The 19751-nt window shown below is 55.3% G+C and overlaps 6 protein-coding genes across 6 annotated transcripts; 3 read left to right on the top strand and 3 right to left on the bottom strand.

Annotated features, from left to right (window-relative positions):
* Positions 1-341: 341 nt before the first annotated feature.
* BBK36DRAFT_1171822 (hypothetical protein) lies at positions 342-2211 on the top strand (the record flags this gene model as incomplete). The annotated part of the gene is made up of 6 exons (XM_024895631.1): positions 342-390; positions 477-698; positions 758-856; positions 956-1230; positions 1299-1553; positions 1636-2211. The coding sequence occupies 6 exons, from the start codon at positions 342-344 to the stop codon at positions 2209-2211; spliced, it is 1476 nt and encodes a 491-aa protein (XP_024746336.1).
* Positions 2212-2707: 496 nt separating this feature from the next.
* Positions 2708-5590, bottom strand: BBK36DRAFT_1171821 (MFS general substrate transporter; the record flags this gene model as incomplete). The annotated part of the gene is made up of 2 exons (XM_024895630.1): positions 2708-4392; positions 5587-5590. The coding sequence occupies 2 exons, from the start codon at positions 5588-5590 to the stop codon at positions 2708-2710; spliced, it is 1689 nt and encodes a 562-aa protein (XP_024746335.1).
* Positions 5591-7532: 1942 nt separating this feature from the next.
* BBK36DRAFT_1171820 (SET domain-containing protein) lies at positions 7533-9017 on the top strand (the record flags this gene model as incomplete). Its single annotated transcript, XM_024895629.1, has 2 exons — positions 7533-8432; positions 8484-9017. 2 exons carry the CDS (start codon positions 7533-7535, stop codon positions 9015-9017), a joined length of 1434 nt encoding a protein of 477 aa, XP_024746334.1.
* A 208-nt stretch (positions 9018-9225) lies between these two features.
* BBK36DRAFT_1171818 (amino acid transporter) lies at positions 9226-11635 on the bottom strand (the record flags this gene model as incomplete). Its single annotated transcript, XM_024895628.1, has 6 exons — positions 9226-9361; positions 9423-9534; positions 9608-10646; positions 10709-11037; position 11493; positions 11582-11635. 6 exons carry the CDS (start codon positions 11633-11635, stop codon positions 9226-9228), a joined length of 1671 nt encoding a protein of 556 aa, XP_024746333.1.
* Positions 11636-12510: 875 nt separating this feature from the next.
* BBK36DRAFT_1171817 (P-loop containing nucleoside triphosphate hydrolase protein) lies at positions 12511-15868 on the bottom strand (the record flags this gene model as incomplete). The annotated part of the gene is made up of 7 exons (XM_024895627.1): positions 12511-12550; positions 12921-13101; positions 13153-13338; positions 13381-13578; positions 13655-15388; positions 15434-15519; positions 15777-15868. The coding sequence occupies 7 exons, from the start codon at positions 15866-15868 to the stop codon at positions 12511-12513; spliced, it is 2517 nt and encodes an 838-aa protein (XP_024746332.1).
* Positions 15869-16532: 664 nt separating this feature from the next.
* On the top strand, positions 16533-18774 carry BBK36DRAFT_1171816 (hypothetical protein; the record flags this gene model as incomplete). The annotated part of the gene is made up of 7 exons (XM_024895626.1): positions 16533-16586; positions 16709-16794; positions 16872-17115; positions 17178-17376; positions 17490-17747; positions 17832-17857; positions 17902-18774. 7 exons carry the CDS (start codon positions 16533-16535, stop codon positions 18772-18774), a joined length of 1740 nt encoding a protein of 579 aa, XP_024746331.1.
* Between the last annotated feature and the right edge of the window lie 977 nt (positions 18775-19751).

Below are 19751 nucleotides of genomic sequence, written 5' to 3'. Positions count from 1 at the left end.
GAATTACGAGGCGGCAAATGGCGTCCAGCATCTGCCAGGCTGTCAACGACAAGCTGCTTATTAACGCCTCTCCAGCTTTGCTATTCCCGGGCTTGAGTCTGGATGTGCTGACATATGTAGTGTATCCATACGCGACCATCCAGGGTCTTGTCCTATTAGCTGTGCTGTGCTGCACTTCTCCCTATCTGGATTCGAAGACATGCCTGGCTTTACTTAGCGCCCAGCTTGAACTCTGCGACTTCAACTCACCTCACTCTCACTTCATCTCACAATTGCCATCGATTCCGCAGTTATAAATCCATAGCAGCCGAATCCATCTCATAAAACATTCGTCTCTTGCCATGAGCGAAAACAAGGGCCAGACACAGAAACGCTGTTGGAACTGTCGCCGTAGGCAGACCCGCCCTCTCCAAGTGCTCTTGAGTTGTTGTAACCCGCTAATCACTGACCCATTGCTTGCGGTTCGGAGCATGCAGAGCAAAAGATTGCCTGCGACAAGACACTGCCGCACTGCCGGAACTGCCTGAAAAAGGGTCGCCAGTGCCTGGGCTACGGGCTGAAGCTGTCGTGGCCGCGCAAGGGCGACCAGAGACGGTCCGCGTCGGCACGCAAGGAGCACTATATCATTCCCATCCGGACCGGCGATGCCAGTTTCATCAATGCGACGAGCGAGGACGTGAAGGCGTCGCAGGAGCAGGGTATGAGAGAGTGTGTGTGTGTGTTGTGAGTGGAAGACGTGTGGCTGACGTTGAAGCAGCGCTGAGTCGATATGATGCCACGACGTTTGGAGAGGTGTGGTTTACGCGACAGCCGCATTTCAACATGGCGAGACTGGATCCCTTCCTCGCTTCACACAGTAAGGCTGCTGCTGCTACTGCTGCTAACCCTTCTGCTTCCCCCAGATGAAGGGCGGGAAATAAGATGAATGAGTGCTGACCATGGAACTGTGCTGCAGCTTGGAGTCCGGTGGCCCGGCTGGTGTCGTCCAGCCAGAGCTGCGACGACCTCTACGGACTGCTGGTCAGGATGTCGTTCCAGGACGAGACCCTTCCGTCTCTGGCGTCGAGATACGCCATCAGCGCGCTGTCGTACCAGCACCTGGCCATGGACAAGACGGCCGTGATGCACCAGACGAGGGCGATCCGGGCCCTGCAGACGGCCATTGAGACGGCGGCTCCCTCGGAGTGCATGCAGTTGATGGCGGCAAGCATGCTGCTGAACATTTTTGAGGTTTGTTCATCACGAAAGAGAACGAGGTTTCACCGCTCAATGGCACTGACACCATCAACTGGACATAGACGCTCAACTTTGAGACGTCGGATCTCAGCTGGTCCATCTTCTTCTGCGGCACAAAACGGATCGTCAATCTTGTGACCAAGACGGACGACACGTTTTTTGGCGACGAGGCGCTCATCATTGACTGGATCTTTTACCACGACGTCATGTACAAGTTTAGTATTCGGCACTGGCGCGAGAAGAACAAGGATCAGATCCAGCTGGCGTCGCAGAGAAAGGTGCTGTCCAAGGCGGTGTTTTCGCCCGAGAGACAAGTTGTGCGTTCTATTCTCATTCCCTCTCCCTTCTTCTGTCCAAGTCAGGCAGGACGAGAGTTGCCATACTGACTCAGTTGCACAGATTGCCCCCATCCTGGGCTGCTCCCTGGAGCTCCTTGACCTCCTCTGCCAAACCATCGACGCCGTCCACGAGCCCGGCGACCCTGATTACCAATCCGAATCGCACCTCAAGCTGGTCCGCTCCTTAGAGATCCGCCTGAAATACCTGCAGCAGCGGCAGTCCTCCGTCGCCCCGTTCGACAGCCCCGAATCGACGCAGGAGACCACCGTCGCTGAGCTCTACCGCCAGGCCGCCATCATCTACCTGCTGCGCATGGCCAAGGGCGAGCCCGAGAGCGCAAAGTGCGTGCTGCAGGCGGTCGACCAGGCGTACGAGACGCTCAACCGGCTCGAGTACTGCGAGCGGCCGTGGCCGCTGTTCGTCATCGCGCTCGAGGCGCGGTCGGAGGAGCACCGCAGGGACATGCTGCGCGTGCTCAAGGGGTCGCTGGCGCGGCGGCCGCTGGGGTCCATGGCGCTGGTCAACAGGATGATTCCGGACGCGTGGACGCAGCAGGACCTTCGCGAGTCGGTGGACCCGTTTACGCTTTACGGGATGATTATCAGTCGCCACCGGGTGCCGCCGTGCTTTACATAGGGGGGTGGGGTTTTCGAACAACATTGGAAGGATTTTGGGTTTTTGCGTGCAACAGATAGTGTGCTGTATTCTTGTTGGTGTTTTGTTGGGGGGGCTCTTTGAAGAGGTATGCAATGCTATGCTAGAGTCTAATTACAACCTTATTATCGGACAGAAAATCCAAAACCTTCTCTTCTTTTGCCCGTGCTGACTCTACAATCAAACGTCTCTCATACCGTCTATCTCAAAATAAAGTAAGAAACAAAATGTGGATATGCCAAAGACGAGGAATAAAGGAGAGAATCACGAAAAGAAAGGGAGAGGAGTCCAAAAGAGAGACTGTCACCAACCAGCCTCCGTCATGCAGTATATGTGAAAGAAAACACGAGGAGAGGGGACAATAAAAGGCAAACTGAAACCCATCTCGCGACAAAAGTCTGGACATTATTGACATGAATCCTCATAACAGCTCATGCTGTCTTCTTTTTTTGTTCATTTTGCTGTATCCCCCCCCCCCTTACGCAGCACCAACGACAATCTCGCCAAACAGCTTCTCGCGCTTCATCAGCAGCGCAGCAATGAGATGAACGCCACCGCCGACGCAAACGAGGATAAAGGCCTTTTTCATGGCGTCTGTGATGGCCAGGATGGCCGCGTCCCTGAGACTGCCCGTAATCTCCTCAAAGATGCGGCTCTGGGCGCCGGCGATGGCGCTCTGGATGTCCGCGGCGGAGAAGTCGGTGTCGGCCAGCGCGGCGGAGAGGTTCTTGGTGGCCTCGGACTGGAAGACCTGGCCGGCGATGACGAGGGCGATGACGGTGGCGCCGATCTGGGAGACGTTCTGCAGGGCGAGGGCGTCGCCGGCGCGGTGGTCGGGGACCTTGAGGGAGGCGACGGCGTAGCCGATCTGGAGGGTGAGGCCGGTGCCGACGGCGGTGAGGACGGTGAAGCCGTAGATGTAGGAGACGGGGGTGTCCGGGCCGAGGTAGGCGGTGAGGAGGCTGCCGCCGAGGGTGATGAAGAAGCCGGCGACGGCGAAGAGGGGCATGTAGTAGCGGATGCGGGCGAGCAGGTGGCCGGCGGCGAGGTTGAGGCTGACGGTGAGGACGACGAAGGGCAGCAGGCGGACGGCGGCCTCGATGGCGGAGTCGCCGTGGACGAACTGGAAGTAGATGGGGATGAAGTAGACGATGACGAAGAGGGAGGTGACGTTGGACGAGGTGGCGACGTAGAGCAGGACCTGGGAGCGGGAGCGCAGCAGGGGCACGGGGAACGAGCGCATCTCGGGCGTCGTGAGGATGCAGAGGCCCTGCTGGAGGGCGTAGCAGGTGACGACGACGGCGAAGGCGACGATGGTGCCGATGGTGCGGCCGTCGCCCCAGGCCCACTGGCCACCGGCCATGGTGAAGGCCATGCAGAAGGAGACCCAGGTGCCGATGCCGAGCAGCACGCCGAGGAAGTCAATCCTCCTGATGCGCTCGAGGACGGGCACGCCGACGACGGGGTGGACGGCGGGAAGGCCAAAGACGTAGACGGGGGCGAAGGCGCCGCCGACGATGAGGTTGATGTAAAAGGCCCAGCGCCAGGTCGCGCTCGACTCGACAAAGGAGCCGCCGATGACGGGGCCCAGGACGGCGCCGATGCCCCAGCAGAAGCCCGTGCCGGTGATGTAGACGCCGCGCTCGCGGGGGGTCGTCAGGGCGGTGAAGTAGTTGAGGCAGCCCATGAAGACGCCGCTGCCGCCGGAGCCGGCGATGACGCGGCCGACGATGAGGGCCGTCATCGTGGGCGCGGCGCCGCAGACCGCGGAGCCGACCTCGAAGAGGACCATGGAGGCGGCGAAGACCCATTTCATGTTGAAGTTTGCGTAGAGCACGCCGTAGAGCAGGATGACGGAGACGGAGCCCAGGGGGAAGCCGGCGCCGATCCAGGCCAGCTGCTCGACGTGGCCAAATGCCTCGACGACGGAGCCCTGGACGTCGGCCGCGATGGTGGTGTCGAGGCCGTAGATGAAGATGGAGATGTAGAGGGCGACGCAGATGAGGAGCCAGCGGAAGCCGCGGACGTCGCGGCGGGCGGCGGCTGGTTCTGCTGGTGATTCTTGCGCTTCTTCATTGAAGGGGGGCGTGGGCGGCGTTGAGGGTCGGGGGGAGTCTTCGTCGGAGGCGGAGGAGGAGGGGAGGTTTGCTTCTTTTTCGGGGTCTGTCGTTGGAGGGGGGAGGTTGTGGGAGACTGTTGAGACGGTCATGTTGGATAGGGGGGGTGGCCTGAGGCCGATGTCGTATGGTGTCGAGTTGCTGGCGATGTCTGGGAGTTGATGATGTCGAGTTGTTGGTGATGGCTGATATTGATTTTGGTTCAGCGTTTGATTGTTGCTTCGACTCGAGGTTTGATATACGGATTCGAGATGGCTTTCGAGGTTGAATATATGGATTCGAGATGACTCCGGGATAATGAGTACGATTCGCGATTCCTTCAAGAACACTTATATATAAGGATGATGACTATATATACAAGCAGATATGAATCGAGACCGTAGTCAACAGACGATGCTCCTTGAAAGCAGGTATATATAGGTCGTCAACAAGCAACAAGCATGAAGAATGGCAAACAAGCTCAAACAAGAGGGTACGAGCCCTTTAAGCAGCGCGAATGGAACAAGCCAAGCATCATTAAAGACATCACTCAATCGACAGAAATCTTCGGATCTCAAGAGCCGTAGAATTTGTAAGCTCCGAGACGACCCTGCACGTATATACTGAGGAAGCCATTTCCGATTGGAAATCGACTCGGTAAGGGCTCCATAAGAGCATCCATGACAGCTGGGGGGGCGTGTACTCGTGAAAGAAAAGATTGGAAATGGGGGACTGGTGGTGGGCTGTAGACCATCATCAATAATAGTACTAGGAAGGGCGCCCCCCCCCTACGGATCAAGATATGCTTAAAACCACAAGCCCGGCTTCACGATACCGAAGCCCCGCCAGGAGGCCAATCAGAAGTTGCAAAGATGGGATGCCGGGCTGCGGCTCCACAGGGGTTTGGGTGAGGATCTATTTGCGAGGAGGTGGAGGGCTAGGACTGATGGGGAAGTAGGTGGGTGGTGGGCGAGAGAGTGTACGGCAGTAGTAGTAGTAGTAGTAATAGCAAATAGTTGCCTTTGGCGTTGCGTCTTGGAAGAGGGCTGAGATAGGGTGCTTTAGGGGGGAGAGTTTTTGCGACTTGGAGGTTGTGTTGGAGTTGATGGATGGTGATGTTGTGGCTATATCTGGAGGGTTTTCCGCCAATTCTTTCTGCCTTTTGAGGTTGTTGGAGATGCGATTCTATGTTCTGAGTCTCTGGATTTCGCTTTGGGGAGACGAGCACCGATGAGACTCCAAGCACTGTGAAACTACCCACCCATTCATTATACTACATGCTCCATCGCGATACCCTCACCACGTGCTTCGCATTCGCTTCCTTCAATCCAATCCTAGTCTTTTTTACCCTTTTCTCTCCGTGAGTCATCTTGTTCTCCCTCGAATCTCTATCATATCGCCGGTCTTTTCGGACTTTATCAAGACAAGTCTACTTGCATTCGGCTCTCGGCTCCACCCGTTTCGGCCTGAAAGCTTGTCGAACGGCTGAAATAAGCTGCTGCACAAAGCTTTGAGCCGCGTTTTTCTTAGTTTTTGTTGACGGGCTTGGCGTGCTGGCTGGAGACGGGGATAGTTTCCCATGTTTTCCATCTACTAGTTCATAGATTTGTTACTTGTGACAGATTGTAGGAGAGGATGGATTTCTACGGATTACTCGTAGATTCTTCTCTTCCTTACTTGTTGAGTGCCACTGTGGGGAGGGCTGCTTTGTGGGTTTTCCTACAGCTCTTTTCTGATGGTCATCTTTTTCCCTGCCTTTGTACTTTCGTACTCGTATACCAGAACACCTCTATCCCGTGTGGGAAGTACATACATGGCCTTTCACACGAGGACTTCAGGATTACTCCAAACGGATATCCGCAAAACACCGGAATAAGACGACAAAAAAAAAAGGCGTCATCAAGTTCGGATCCTTCCTTTGCGTTCTCGCTTCTTAATTACGGCTTAGCCATCATTCTTTCGACTCGTATATTCGGACTCCCGTTTGATGATTAATTGAACCCAATTCCGTGAGCGGGTTACAGACAAGAGGTGATGTGTGTGTGTCTGCGTACTTTGTCGAAATGAAGTCATGTCAAGATAAGAAGAACAAGGACGAATCAGATGGAATTAGAACCCCAAAAAGAGCCCACTTGAAGAAAAGAGATTTTTTTTCCAGATCCATTGGGAGGGTTTTTGCTGTCATTGCGCCTGGACACCGTTTGCCGTTTTCCGGCAACAGAGACACCATTTGCCATTTTGGGATGGTACTGTGATACTGTCTGTTTACCCACCTCTGCTGCCGCGATTGTAAATACCATCTACGCCCTTGGATCTGTCTAATCTCTGTGAGAATATTGGCCCTGTAAGCTCGGTCAGTACATAGTACTCGTATATGTGAGATGTGACATGTGATAGGACGATGGGTATGTGATGTGAACTTGGCGGGTCTGAGGCTCATGGAGCAAATGTGGTTTATAGTATTAGTCTCGCTCTTTTTTGTCTTCTTGCTGGGCGTCTTTGGTAACGACATCCAAGCCAGACTCTCTTTATCATTTCAATCTGTGCCATAATGGACACCTTACTGTGTAGTGTCCAAGTCGGAGATGCGAATGTCACCAACTCGAACCAGCCTCGCACACAAAGTACTTTGTCCAAGAGGACAAAGACAGAAACATGACGCCTCGCCAATTGCGTCTCAGCTCACCACCTGCTAAGCCGTCTCTTCTACGCCCACTATGAAGCCACGCTAAATACAAGTACCGCACTAACACACATGAACATGCCTCTCAGCTCCCAGGAGTATTGTTAGTGCGGGGAGAAAATTTGATGCGCAACGGTTCCTTTCTGGAAAATCAAACAACCGCATATGCAACGGATTTGCGCGTCGTCTGCCGTGTCATTGGCGGAGCATCTTGTCTTTGCGCGCTGTTGGTGACTTCATCTCAGCCTCGTCTTTCTATCCCTGTTGCTAGGCCTGAAGTAGGCAGGCTGTGGTTGAGTGGAAAAGGAGTTTGGAGACATCGGGCCGTTCGTGATAGCCTCGCCTCGCTCACCCTCAGCCTTGGTCACTCAACGTCAACTCGCCTCTCACCTCGTCTTACCTAATCTCATCTCATCTCACCCGGCCTCACCTATACTCGCCTCGTCTCACTCACCCCCATGAGATAAGAACAAACAAACAAAAAAAAAAACATCATCACCATCACCATCAACCCCCTCAACACCATGGCCTCCGACGACCGCATCGCCCTCCTCCTCTCCTGGGCCTCCTCCAACGCCGCCACCCTCCACCCCTCGGTCCAGATCTACGACGACCCAACCACCGGCCTCTCCTTCCGCGTCCATCCCTTCTCACCCTCCCCCATCCCCCCTTACGAGCCCATCGTCAGCCTCCCGACGCACCTCTCCCTGTCCTACCTCAACGCCATCCACCCCGCGCCCGCCTTCCCCAAGTCCTTCCTCGCCAGGGCCCCGCCCCACGTCGTCGGCCGCCTCCTCCTCGTCAAGGAGCTCCTCCGCGGGCCCGAGTCCTTCTGGTACCCGTACATCCAGGCCCTGCCGCAGCCCGAGGACGTCGACGACTGGGCCCTGCCGCCGCTGTGGCCCGAGGAGGAGGCCGAGCTGCTCGAGGGCACAAACGTCGAGATCGGCCTGGACAAGATCCGCGAGGACCTGGGGCGCGAGTTCCGCGACGCGCAGAAGCTGCTGCTCGCGTCCAACGAGGACGCCGAGGACGACTTCAGCAACCTGCTCACCCGCGAGCTGTACCAGTGGGCCTACTGCGTCTTCTCCAGCCGCTCCTTCAGGCCGTCCCTCGTGCTGTCGCGGGAGCAGCAGCAGGCTCTCCCGCCGGGGGTGTCCGTCAACGACTTTTCCGTGCTGCTGCCGCTGTTCGACATTGGGAACCACGACATGACGGTCCACGTGCGCTGGGACGTCACTGCTCCCGGTGACGCTTCAGCCGGAGGAGGCGAGGCATCAGCCGTCCAGCTCAAGGTCGGCAGGGAACACAAGCCAGGAGAGCAAATCTTCAACAACTACAGCCCCAAGACCAACGCCGAGCTGCTCCTGGGCTACGGCTTCATGCTCCCCATCACGGAGTCCCTGCACAACGACTACATCCACGTCCGCAAGCGCACAGCGCCGTCTCAGCCTTCGCCCTCGTCGCCATCTCAGCCGGGAAGCACCTCGCCCGACGAATACCTCATCTCCCTCCGCCCCATCTCCCACCCGTCCTCCCTCCTCGCCGCCTCCAAGCAGACGCTCGCCGTCTTCCCGCCGGGCCTCCTCGGCGCCTTCACGCACGTCCAGCACGACATGGTCTGGGACATCTTCCTCACCCTGCTGCAGCACTCGTCCGTGCCGCTCATCAAGCTCATCCCGCTCGACAAGAACACCTTTCCGTCCGAGGAGGAGGCCGTGCGGCAGCGCCAGGAAAAGTTCTTTTCCGGACGGGTCAACGACGAGTGCCGCGATTTCCTGGAGCAGACGGTCGCCATTATCCAGCACAAGGTCCTGCAGGAGCTGGAGCGGCTCAACGAGACGGACATGGAGGTCGTGGGCGAGGACGCGGCGCTGCTCTCGCCGAATCAGCGGCTTGCGCTCGAGTACAGGGAGAGGTGTAGGATGGTGTTGGAGAATACACTTACGGCGATGGGGGAGGACGAGTTCATGCAGGATGATGATGATGAGGGGAGCGATACGGTGTGAAAGCTTGGGTGGTGAGGGATATGTATACGCACGAGTTATGAGTCATGACGTTGGATGTAGAATGAAAAGGGCGTGGATGTAGACGCATACATAGATCTATCTATGTCTCTATATCTAGTAATTATTCGTTGAAGCATTATACCACGTGTTGTTGAAGCACCCCCTTCTAAGGACTCGTAAAAAGCAAACATGGCGTATCAAACACGAATCATGACTGGTCAAGCGCATCCTTGAGCTCGGCCTGCAGCAGCGCCTCCTCCAGCGGAATCTCCTTGAGCGCGACAATCTTGGTCTTTTTGACGTACTTCCATATCAGATACGCCGCCAGCACCAGCGGAATGTCCCTGTCCCTCACTTGTCAGCTAAAACAAAATAACGGTTTTGAAAAGTCAGGGGTCCACATACAAATAGGAGGACACAAAGCCGCTGGCACTCCAGTTGCCCTTTGTGAAAACGTAGAAGCCGTTGGTGAGGAGAATGATGGTGCACATGAAGAGCGCCGCGGCAGAGCTGTACACTAATCATGCTCGTCAGTACACATTTTCTCGTCGTGAGATGGGTAGGTAGGGATAGATGGAGAGTAAGCCTACAGGTCCAGCTGTTGTGCCAGGGCAGCCGCTGGTACGGAATGCCCTGCACCTTGAGCGCCATCCGCAGCCGCACGTGGTTGAGCACGATGCAGATCCAGCTCACCAGGACGCCCGCGCCCACCAGGTCCATGAGCCAGAAAAAGACGGTCAGCGCGCCGCCGCTCAGGCTCATAAAGGCCAGGAACGAGAAGACGATGAAGAGGCTGACGGCCACGTACGGCACGCCCCACGACGTCGTGCGCAGGAAGATCTTGGGCGCCTGCCGCTTGAGGGCCAGGCCGTAGAGGACGCGGGTGCCGGACAGCAGCGCCTGGTTGGACGACGACCACGCGGACGTGATGACGATGGCGTTGATGACGGACGGCACGGCCGGGTAGCCCGCGGCGGACACGGCAATGACAAAGGGGCTCTGCGCGGCGGTGCCCGACTCGTCGCTGAGCCGCTCGTCGTCGGAGCTGACAATCATGCCGACGATGAGGATGGCCAGCATGTAGAAGAGGATGATGCGGACAAAGACGTTGCGGCACGCCCGGGGGATGGCCCTGCGCGGGTTCGCCGTCTCGGCGCCCGCCATGGCCAGCGACTCGACGCCCGCAAAGGAGAAGACGGCGCCGGTCATGACGCTCCAGTAGCCCAGGAAGCGGCCCCAGTTGCCCGTCGCGATGTACTCGACAAAGGGGCCCGGGTGCTTCCAGAAGCGAAAGTAGGTCGGCGCGACGCCCGGGATGCCGCCCAGGTCGATGACGAGCCCGAAGATGATGAGGAAGACGACCATGAGGATCTTGAGCGTCGCGAACAAGGCCTCGATCTCGCCGAAATAGCGCACGCCCGAGAAGCCCACGGCGGCCGTCAGCAGGATGAAGACGATGATCCACACGCTCGGGTTGAGGTCCGGCAGCCAGTAGGCGAACAGCACGCAGATGGCCGTGATCTCGCTCGGGATGGACAGCAGGTTGCCGTAGACCAGGTTCCAGCCGACGGCGAAGCCCAGCGCCGGGTCGACCAGCACCTCGGCGTGCCGCACGAACGAGCCCGTCACCTATCACCACGGCAAACATAAGTACGACACGTCTATCACGGAGCGTATCTTGCGAAACTCACTGGGAAAAGCGCCGACACCTCGCCCAGCGCAAACTGCACGGCGCTGACGACCAGCCCGACGGTGCCGTAGCCCAGCAGCGCTCCCAACGGTCCGCCCGTCTGCACCGCGCCGCCGAGCCCCAGAAACAGCCCCGTGCCGATGGCGCCGGCGATGCCCAGCATGGACAGGTGCCGCTCCTTGAGCCCGCGCTTGAGGTCGCGCTCCTCGGTGGCGGTGACGAGGTCGCCGTCCAGGTCGCCGAGGCCCTTGACGGGATCGCCGTCGGCCAGCAGGTGCGACGGCGCCCGCTCAATGTCCACATCGGCGGCGATCTTGGTGACGGAGGCATCTTTCCCGTGGCCGTAGTCGGAGCTCGTGGTGTTGTATCCCGGGGCTGGGCCGTTTCCGCCGGCAGAGCGATCAATCAGCGGCGACATGGCGGATGGGGTTCGCGGCTGTGTCCCGCTCGACATGCCCTGGTTGTACTGTACTTCGTCTTCGTTGATCTCTTTCTTGTCTCGGTGTCCTGGATCAATCTCCCCTCTTCCAATGACGCTCTCCTCCCGCTGTTGGCAAATAGCGATGGCAGACCAAATCGAAGTTCCTCTTGTCAGTCTGTATGTCTCCAGTCTCTCGTCCTGTAGGCTTCACGCGGCTCTCGTCTTCCAGTCTTTGGTCTTCTGCCTCGCCCAGCTGAAGCAGAATCAGAAGAAGAAAAAAGACAAAAACAGCCCGCCCGTCATCGCGTCCCTCCCGCCTCGGCCAGCGCCAGCCTCATATAACGAAAAAGTTAATCGTCCGCACCCTCCAGACGCGGCTTAGTGTAGCCATTTGCTCGTTAGCACTGATATCGCAATCGGGCCCCTGGCTCACCCAATCTGGCTGCGTCGTACAGAGTACCAGCCGGTGAATCTGACAAGCTCCACAGGCGTCTGCCTCTGTGCCATTTTGGTTGCTTTGGGCAGCTCGACAGGGAATGGAAACTTTGCAAGTTGAGAGCTGGTGTTTGTTTGGTCTGACTGAAGAGGAGAGACTGAGTTGAAGTGCTTCCAAGCTGGTTTGACTCATGGATGCTTCTGCCTCAGGCTTCGAGTACCTCTCCAGTGGCACCAGACTCCCTGAGCTGTCAAATTTAGCGCACCTGGGCAGTTGTAGCGCCCTGTCAAGCCCCCGAGTCAAATTATCTCCAGCGCCATCAGAGGAGCTACCTAATCCGGCAACAGAACCTTGCCGCTGGACCTCAACTACATGTAAGGTACATGTACTGATCCTGAACTTAGAATCGCGCTATATAAGAGGAAGCTTCTATTTCTCCAGCGAATCTACTACCTGTTTCCTCTGGTTGGCCGATATGTGTTAATAGTCAGGCCTGCCTACCTTCATGGATTGTCAGCTTCTATCAGGCCCACCTCCTCCAACACTCAGTGCAGCTCCATACCTACATACCTACCTGCTTACATATAGACAAAGATGTCCCTCCTCCGCGTCTCCTGCGATAGCTCCAGGCTTCCTTTACATCTATAACTGACACAAAATCCATTCAGCAAATCGCGATTGTTGAATCAGTCTGCCAGGTTTCAATCCATCAAGGCTTTTGTTAAACCTCAGGAAGCACTGCACATAGGGTACAGCAAGAGAACACCAAGGCCAAGTAACCCCTTCAAACGAGGACCTATTCCGTACCCTCACCACGACCCCAAGCATATCCCCGGTTCTGGTTAACCGCCCTGCCTTGAATCGCACTCGTGCCTGTACGCACCGGCTTCTTCCTGCCACTGCTCGTCTTCATGCTCATCTCCGTCTCCGTATCCTGGCTCTGGCTCTAGTTCTGGCTCATCTCCATACTCGCCTTCGTCGTTGTGCTGCTCATTGTCAGTGGTTGGCATGGAATCACTTATAGATGGGGAACTTACGCTTTTTGCCTCTGCTCCTTTATTGCTCCTCAGACCCCTTGGAGCCCTGTTCTCGCTCTGAAAGCGACCGGTTTGCACCCGAGCTCGCTCTGTTGGTTCATACATGTGATCAAGATACTCCTCCCTCGAACTCCGTGAGGACCTCTGCTGCTGCGGAGCACCACGACCAGCGCCCCCAGAATACATCCGCTGCGATGGCTGTCTAATCTCTCCTCGTCGAGACCGCGCCCCTTGCTGCTGCAATCCAGCCGCAGCGCCGCCGGCAGACGGATGCTTTCGGTGAAGATGTTGCTGGTCATAATAAACCGCGGGCCCAGACGGGTTGAAGCCCTCAAAGCGCGCCATCTCATATGCCTCGTCATCGTCAAAGTCATCCCGCTCGCCAGCCATCCTCGCCATTGTATCAGCATCCGCTCGACGCACTCGCTTCATGTAATCGTCGAATTCGTCGGTTGTTTTGCCTACTGTTCGGAAGTGATCTGCTGTAAGCACCACGATATCTGCACTACCTCCCCCTCCTCCTCCTCCATCACCATCACCGTCTCCCTCACCGCGGCTGTTGTCGAGTTGGCTCTCGTATATGGCAAGACAGGTGGCGACGTGCACTGCATTACGTATCTGGCGTCCGTTCCATGGCCCTCGTTCTCGATTATGTGTTTTGGCGTACTTGTGCCATTCTTGGCGAATGTAAGAGCGGATTTCGTGGTCCCTCACAATCATCCGGGGTTCCTCTACTCCTCCTTCTGACACAATACCACCAACGGCGTCATTGCTATTACCATTGTTGGCGGACTTGGGGTGGCGGCGAGGGAGACGCCCGAGGTGCGTGTCAAGAATGGCGATTGTGTCTTCGCAGTCGAGGTACTTGTAGTTTAGACTGATGTGGATTCGAGAGCGGAATGCTTCATCGATTGCGCCGACGCGGTTCGTTGTCAAGAAGAGGATGCCGCTGTAGTACTCCAACACTCTGAGAAAGACTATAAGTCATCACATCCCATCAGCCACCAGTCAGCATGCACAGATTCAGGGGGCAAAGGCAACACGAAGCCATACCCGAGACGAGCGCGTTCCGCTGGATGTCCGTAACATTTCTCCTGGTCAAAAACACATCCGCCTCATCCAGCAACAAGATACAATCCCACAGGTGCGCGTACCGAAAGATATCCTTGAGCGACTGTTCCACCTTGTCCGGCGTAAACCCCAAATCTCCACACGTAATGGGAAACAGGGGCTTCTTGTTCTCTAGAGCGACCGCCTCCGCTGTGAGTGTCTTGCCCGTCCCTGGCGGGCCGTGGAGGAGGAGTATGAGGCCGTTGCCTTTGCCACGGACGATGTCGACGCCGTGGCTGGTGGTGCGGTGGCTTCGTTCGCGGTGGCGCTTCTGGAAGTGCGCTGCCACGGCGGATTTGATGATGCGCTTATGCTCGGGGGGCATCTGAACGACGTCTAGGCTGGCCTTTTCGGTCGCGCGGTTGGTTTCAAAGTTCATGACGTCGAGGATGGCGAATTTGCGTTCGCGGAGGACGTAGCCCGGGACGCGCTTTGGGAGGATGGCGAGATCTTGGCCTGTGAAGTCCGCGCCTGCGCTGTTTCCGTTGCTTGTGAGAAACTTGTCTCGCTTCTCTATTTCTTGCCAGGTCTTACGATGTACCGCATCTTCTCTGTAGAAAAGATTCTCCTGACCCTCGTGGTGTTCCCGGCCTCCGAGTGTTCGCCAGATTCTGTACTCTGGCCAATCTGCTGCATCCCCAGCCTCAGCCTCATACGGTTTCTCATCCTCACACGGATGCTCATCCAGCCGTCCGTCCCCAGTTTCAAAGAATGCAGAAGGGAGGTGTCGTAGCCCTTCTTTGAAGTCGATGATGACTTCGCTCTCAACATGTTCCGGCTCTGGAATCTTGCCACCATCGTATGAGTTCGGCAAGGTACCCGTCACAAGGGTCCAGCCAGAGTAGTAAATGTCGCGAATGCCAACCTCGACGCACTTCCTAAACTTCTCGCCCTCGGCAATCCGATGTGCCAACAGGCTCTCGCAATCGGGGTGGAACTTCAGGGGGTAGCACGGCAGCTCGGTAATACTCGCGAGGCCGTCGAAATGGGGAAACTGAATCTTCCTCCGCAAAGCCCTGTAGCTTCCATCCTGGTAGTCTAGGCAGTAAACGGACCAGAAAACGTTTCCTTTGCTCCGGCAGCTGTCGCGCGTGCTGCAGACCATCCTAAAAACAGTTTGGATGCCCGAGTTGGGGTTGTTGCGGATTTCGACTGGTGGCCGAACGTATGCGAGTTCTCCTGCTTTGAAAAGGAGAGGGATGTCGCTATAAGAAACGGCTCGTGGGGTTTTATCGCTGACTTTGTCGAACTGCTTCCATAGAGGCATGATATAGGAATCGACGAACTCGATGTAGAGTTGCAGTTCTTCCACGGCGCGCTTCTTGAGAGCTCGGTCACTGACTTCCTTGCCAGGCTGCGGTGCTGCAGTCTCAGATCTATCAGATCCAGATCCCGTTTTTTCAAGTCGCCGCTGGAGCACAGAAAGTCTCCTCTTCATATCTTTCTGACAATAAAAGAAAGAAGTGAACGGTCTGGGAAAAAGAAACTGTTTCCCAGCCAACGACTTGTCCGACGCCATCCTCGAGTACCCTCCAAACTCGATTATAGCCCTCACGACCGACGCAGAGCGTATCCTCACCATCGATATGCGTTCTGTAATCCCCAACTTATTCGCCGGCAATGATGTCTGCGGACCGCAGCCTCTGTGATTGACGTCGTCTGGAAGCATCTCACCATCTCTTCGGTTCTCAATACGGCGTCGGCGGGCATATTCCAACCTACTGCCGTTTTCGACAGCATCGAAGGAGCCGACGAGAGCTTCAATTGCGAAGTCGCCTTCATCCTTGACCACTCGGTTGTAGAAGCCCCTGGTGTCGTAAAAGCGGACGCCGATGGCTACATCTCGTGCTTGCTCTTCAGGCAGTGAGGCTGGATCAATAGTAGAAGCAGTAGTAGATGAGTCGTAACCTGCTCCATGGAAGGGCTCGTGAGGATCTTCGTCAGGTTCTCTGGGAGATCCTTCTTTGAATTCTTCAGAAGGTTCTCCGTAGGGTTTTTGGAAACGTCTTTTCCAAGTTCTTGCATAGGGCCGTCTACGAGGTCCTCTGTAGGTGTATTCGTCTACAGGTTTGTCTCTGGGTTCGTCTGCTGGCTCTTCGGCTGGTTCATCTTGGAATTCGTGTGCTTCGTCGTTGGGTTGAGCTCCTCGACTGTCATTGACGGTGTCAGAGTCGTCGGACTGTTCGGGCTCATTCATGGATGCATTTTCCGTGGCCAATTGGGTAAGGTCAACGGCCTGCATCGCAAAATATGGATTGATGCGAGTATCGACTAACGAATGAAGGTAGAAGGTGAACAAGAACGGGTCGAAGCTGTATCCGGGGCTCAGTGCCGTGGCATCATCCGTTATTGAGCTGGCAAAGGAGTCTCCCGCCAGGACAAAGACCTGCTTGTGCGTGAGTAGAGTTTCGTTTTGGTCAGGTATAGAATTCCCACAGGAATCACAATGTATATAGACTCAATGGCTCTATGGGAAAGCGCGCCTTGACAGGCGAAACCGGAAGTTCGGGCACACATACGATAAAGGTACCTTAACATGTTTGGCACATGTACTTTGTGCGTCACCCCGAGCCCACGATTGGTCACTCCATCGGGCTTCCGTCGAACAGCCTTTCAGGATGGATCTTTGGGGCTCAGTTGGCAGCTGAAATTGTCACACCATCCAGTAGACGACGAGCGTTTGGGCAAGCCGCGTCCAACGTCCTGCACCTCAGCCTCAGTGGGGTTGCATCAACAGCCATCAGGCCCAACCTCTGAGCCTGATGATACTCTGGATTGGTCAAGGTAGGTCACGATTGCATTCTTCAAACAGGGTCTCTATATGTCTGCTTTGAATGGTGATTTGAATACTTCATCACTCTTCTTTGATTTCTCGGTAAATCGAAATGGAGCAGAGCAAAGGAGCACCAATTCTCAAAAAAACTCTCACGAAAAGCCCGCCATGAGTCAGGGAAGCACCCAGACAGCATCCAAAACGCCCAAGAATTCTTCCTCAAGCGAGGCAAAACGATTCATCCAGCACTCAGCGAGCCCACACAGTTTGTCGACTGGGAATTCAAGGCCGAGGAACGTCTCGCGCTCGAGTAAGCTCCCATAATTGTCCCAACTCTCATCACTGAAACAGAAGAGAGAGTTAATCGGAGAATGGGGTCATGTGAAGGGATTTAGAAAAGCTTCTCAACGCTCATGATGAGGCGTCCACGGGGCCAAAGTATCGCGAGTGCAAGTGGGCGACTGTGTTTGACGCCATGTTCCAGGCGCGGACCAAGTATGAAGGCGATGGACATGCAGCCAGACGAGATGCGGCTCTATTTGGTCTTAACCTGGCGTCAGAGGTTGTGGAAGCGATTCCTGAAGATTGGGGACTGGGGGTTTTAAGAGGCGGAATGGCCTTGCTGCTCAAGGTACATATTACAAACAACTCTCAGACATGTCCAACTATGCGTGGAGATGCTCATGATTACAGGTAGCCAAGTGTAACTTGGAGATCAAAACAAAAATCCTCAAGCTTTTCCAGGATATATCGTGGAAAATGACAACGATCAGTATGGCCTTTGACAAACTTGGGGCTGAACAAGAGCAGCTCCAGCGACAGCGGGAGTTTTTCTGCACCGTCGTGCGGGATATGCCTGTTTTGATAAGGAGGCTCTTGGGCAAGGAAAAGTGTGAGTCCATCCACACAGAAAGTTGATGTCTCTTTTGAAGCTTGCCTCCATAACTATAAACTCAGGGTACGTCAAGGTCAAGCACAGTCTTCAACTTCAGCTCTCCGAAACAGATACCGCGGACATAATCCTCGAGCGCTGGAAAGCCAACATAACTGAGCTCAACGAACACATGGAGAGGTCAAAAATTGCATCAATGGGCGACATCAAGTCCAACGCGAATCTCCTTCCCGACATGCAATCCAGCATAGAAGCTTCGAAACAGTCGGTTGGCAAGCTAACCGACCAGATGACCGAGCTGCCTCAAGTCATGCAGCGAGCCTTGCAAGGGTTCTATGACAGGTTTGCCGAGACTCTGAGATCCAAGGATAGTGCTGCTCAGGCGCAGACTTTGCTTTTAGAGGAGATGCATGAGCGTTTGAGGGAGATGGAGGACGAGCGGCGATATCTTCGAGAACTAGAAAGGGGTGGGTGTCTTGTCGTTTGTATCTTGACTCGAGACGGCTTGAGCAGAGCTGACAAAAGGATATCTCGCAAGAAAACCGGCATCTCCGCGAGTTGTCAAGAAGTCCCCGACCAGGATGGCACTACGCAGCAAACACAAACACCAACACACGCAACACCACACCCGCAATCACGCACATGGAGCTCATCGGAGCCCTTGGCATACACGTATACGCACACATGAAAGTCTTGGAAGACGTGCTCCATCAATCATCCAACTTTGACGTGCCATCCCTCAGACAAGTGAGAGGCTTGATTCGGCACAGCGAGTTTGACCACTGGCTCAAGACGGAGTCGTCCTCGCTGCTTTTTGTCGAGTGTTTTCTGCAAGACTGCAGCCCGACTGTGACTGCGGCTTCAGTCTTCAGTTCCTCATTGATATGCACGCTCTCGACCCAAAGCGACGTAATCCCCCTTTTCTTCTTTGCTCGAGTCGATGGCAGCAGTCGACACCATGGCCCTACTTATATGATGAGGAGTCTCCTCTTTCAGCTGCTAATGAGCACAGCTCTACCGCACCTCGATCTGGGCTTCATCTCCATGGACCTGTTCGAGGCCTGCGCGCAGCAGAACCTATCTGCCCTGTGCGAGCTGTTTGTCGAGCTCGTGTGCCAAGTTCCTCCAAGCACAAAGGTGTGCTGCATCCTCGAAGGTCTCGAGTTGTACGAGACGCGGGAGTTTCTGTGGGACATACAGGTCGACTATATTGCCGACATGTTTGGGGCCTTGGCGTCCAGATTGGAAGAGGGAGAAGAGGGGGACGGGGCGGTGTTGAATGTTTTGATCATGATCCCGGATCGGAGTCGGAGGTTGTGTAAGAGGGTGTGGAGGAGAGAGAGCCCGTGGAGCTGCATTGAGCTGATGCGGGAGATGGAATTCGCCGACGGGTTTTGATATTTTGACTCGAAATTATGATTGAAGTGTAAGGTGTTATAAGGTAGTTAAAATCAAGAAGGCCACCTTCTCTCTACATGTACGCATACACGACCATCGCGCGCCACAGCTGTCTCTGGTCACGCCATAGGCCCTTGTAACATGGAATTCAGGCGTGTTGCATGGCACTGATAATTCTTTTTGGCCTCTATCATCATGATGTAGCAGGTGGAAGGCTTGTGGGACCCTTGATTTAAATAAATGAAGTCGACCATTACCAGAAACCCCCATGGCGCGCGTTGATAGTAAGACTCGCCCAGGTCTGTCCGCAAGCCCACGTACGCTGCCCCTGGGTGTAGAGCCGGACCTTGGCCTGTATCGGCTGTCCAGTGATCACCAGTCACGCCCAAATCCAATGCTGATATCCCTGGCGCCTATGTCATAACTCCTAAAGCCAACGGGAGGCCGTCAGACTTGTATACAAAATCATAATTCACCCGTAGCAAGCTAGCAGCATCTGTGATCCTTCAAAGAGAGCAGAGGCCCGAGTCCAGGGATTTGCTGCTTAGCCGAGCTCAGCAGTAATTGCACACGCAAGTGCTGGACCGAAAGAAAACGAGACAACTGAGGCCTGCTGAAGAAGAAGAAGAAGAGGGTGAGGCAAACAGGGGACTCCACTATGTCCAAGGGGCGTCTGGTGAGATAAAGCCCAGGCGAGAAAGAATTGCCCAGATCTCACAGTCACGACCAAGTGTAAGAAGCCATCGCAACATCCATAGAGGCCATAAACTCCGCCCGAAAATCCCATCACCGCAAGGATACGCACTTTATATGCTCAAAAATTCCGTCTCAAAACGAAGGACCTACCTCAACTACCGTGTCTTTGAGAACTGATTAGTGTGCGATTTTGTATTCTGCTGTAGGAGTGTACTCCATATAGCAAGCAAACTGCATCTCGGAGGCACAAACTCTCTGACTTCTGACACAGCTCACATCCC

This window comes from Trichoderma citrinoviride, assembly GCF_003025115.1.
Source record: "Trichoderma citrinoviride strain TUCIM 6016 unplaced genomic scaffold BBK36scaffold_14, whole genome shotgun sequence".
Classification (NCBI taxonomy): Eukaryota; Fungi; Ascomycota; class Sordariomycetes; order Hypocreales; family Hypocreaceae; genus Trichoderma; species Trichoderma citrinoviride.
This window is presented reverse-complemented; position numbering and strand designations above follow the sequence as displayed.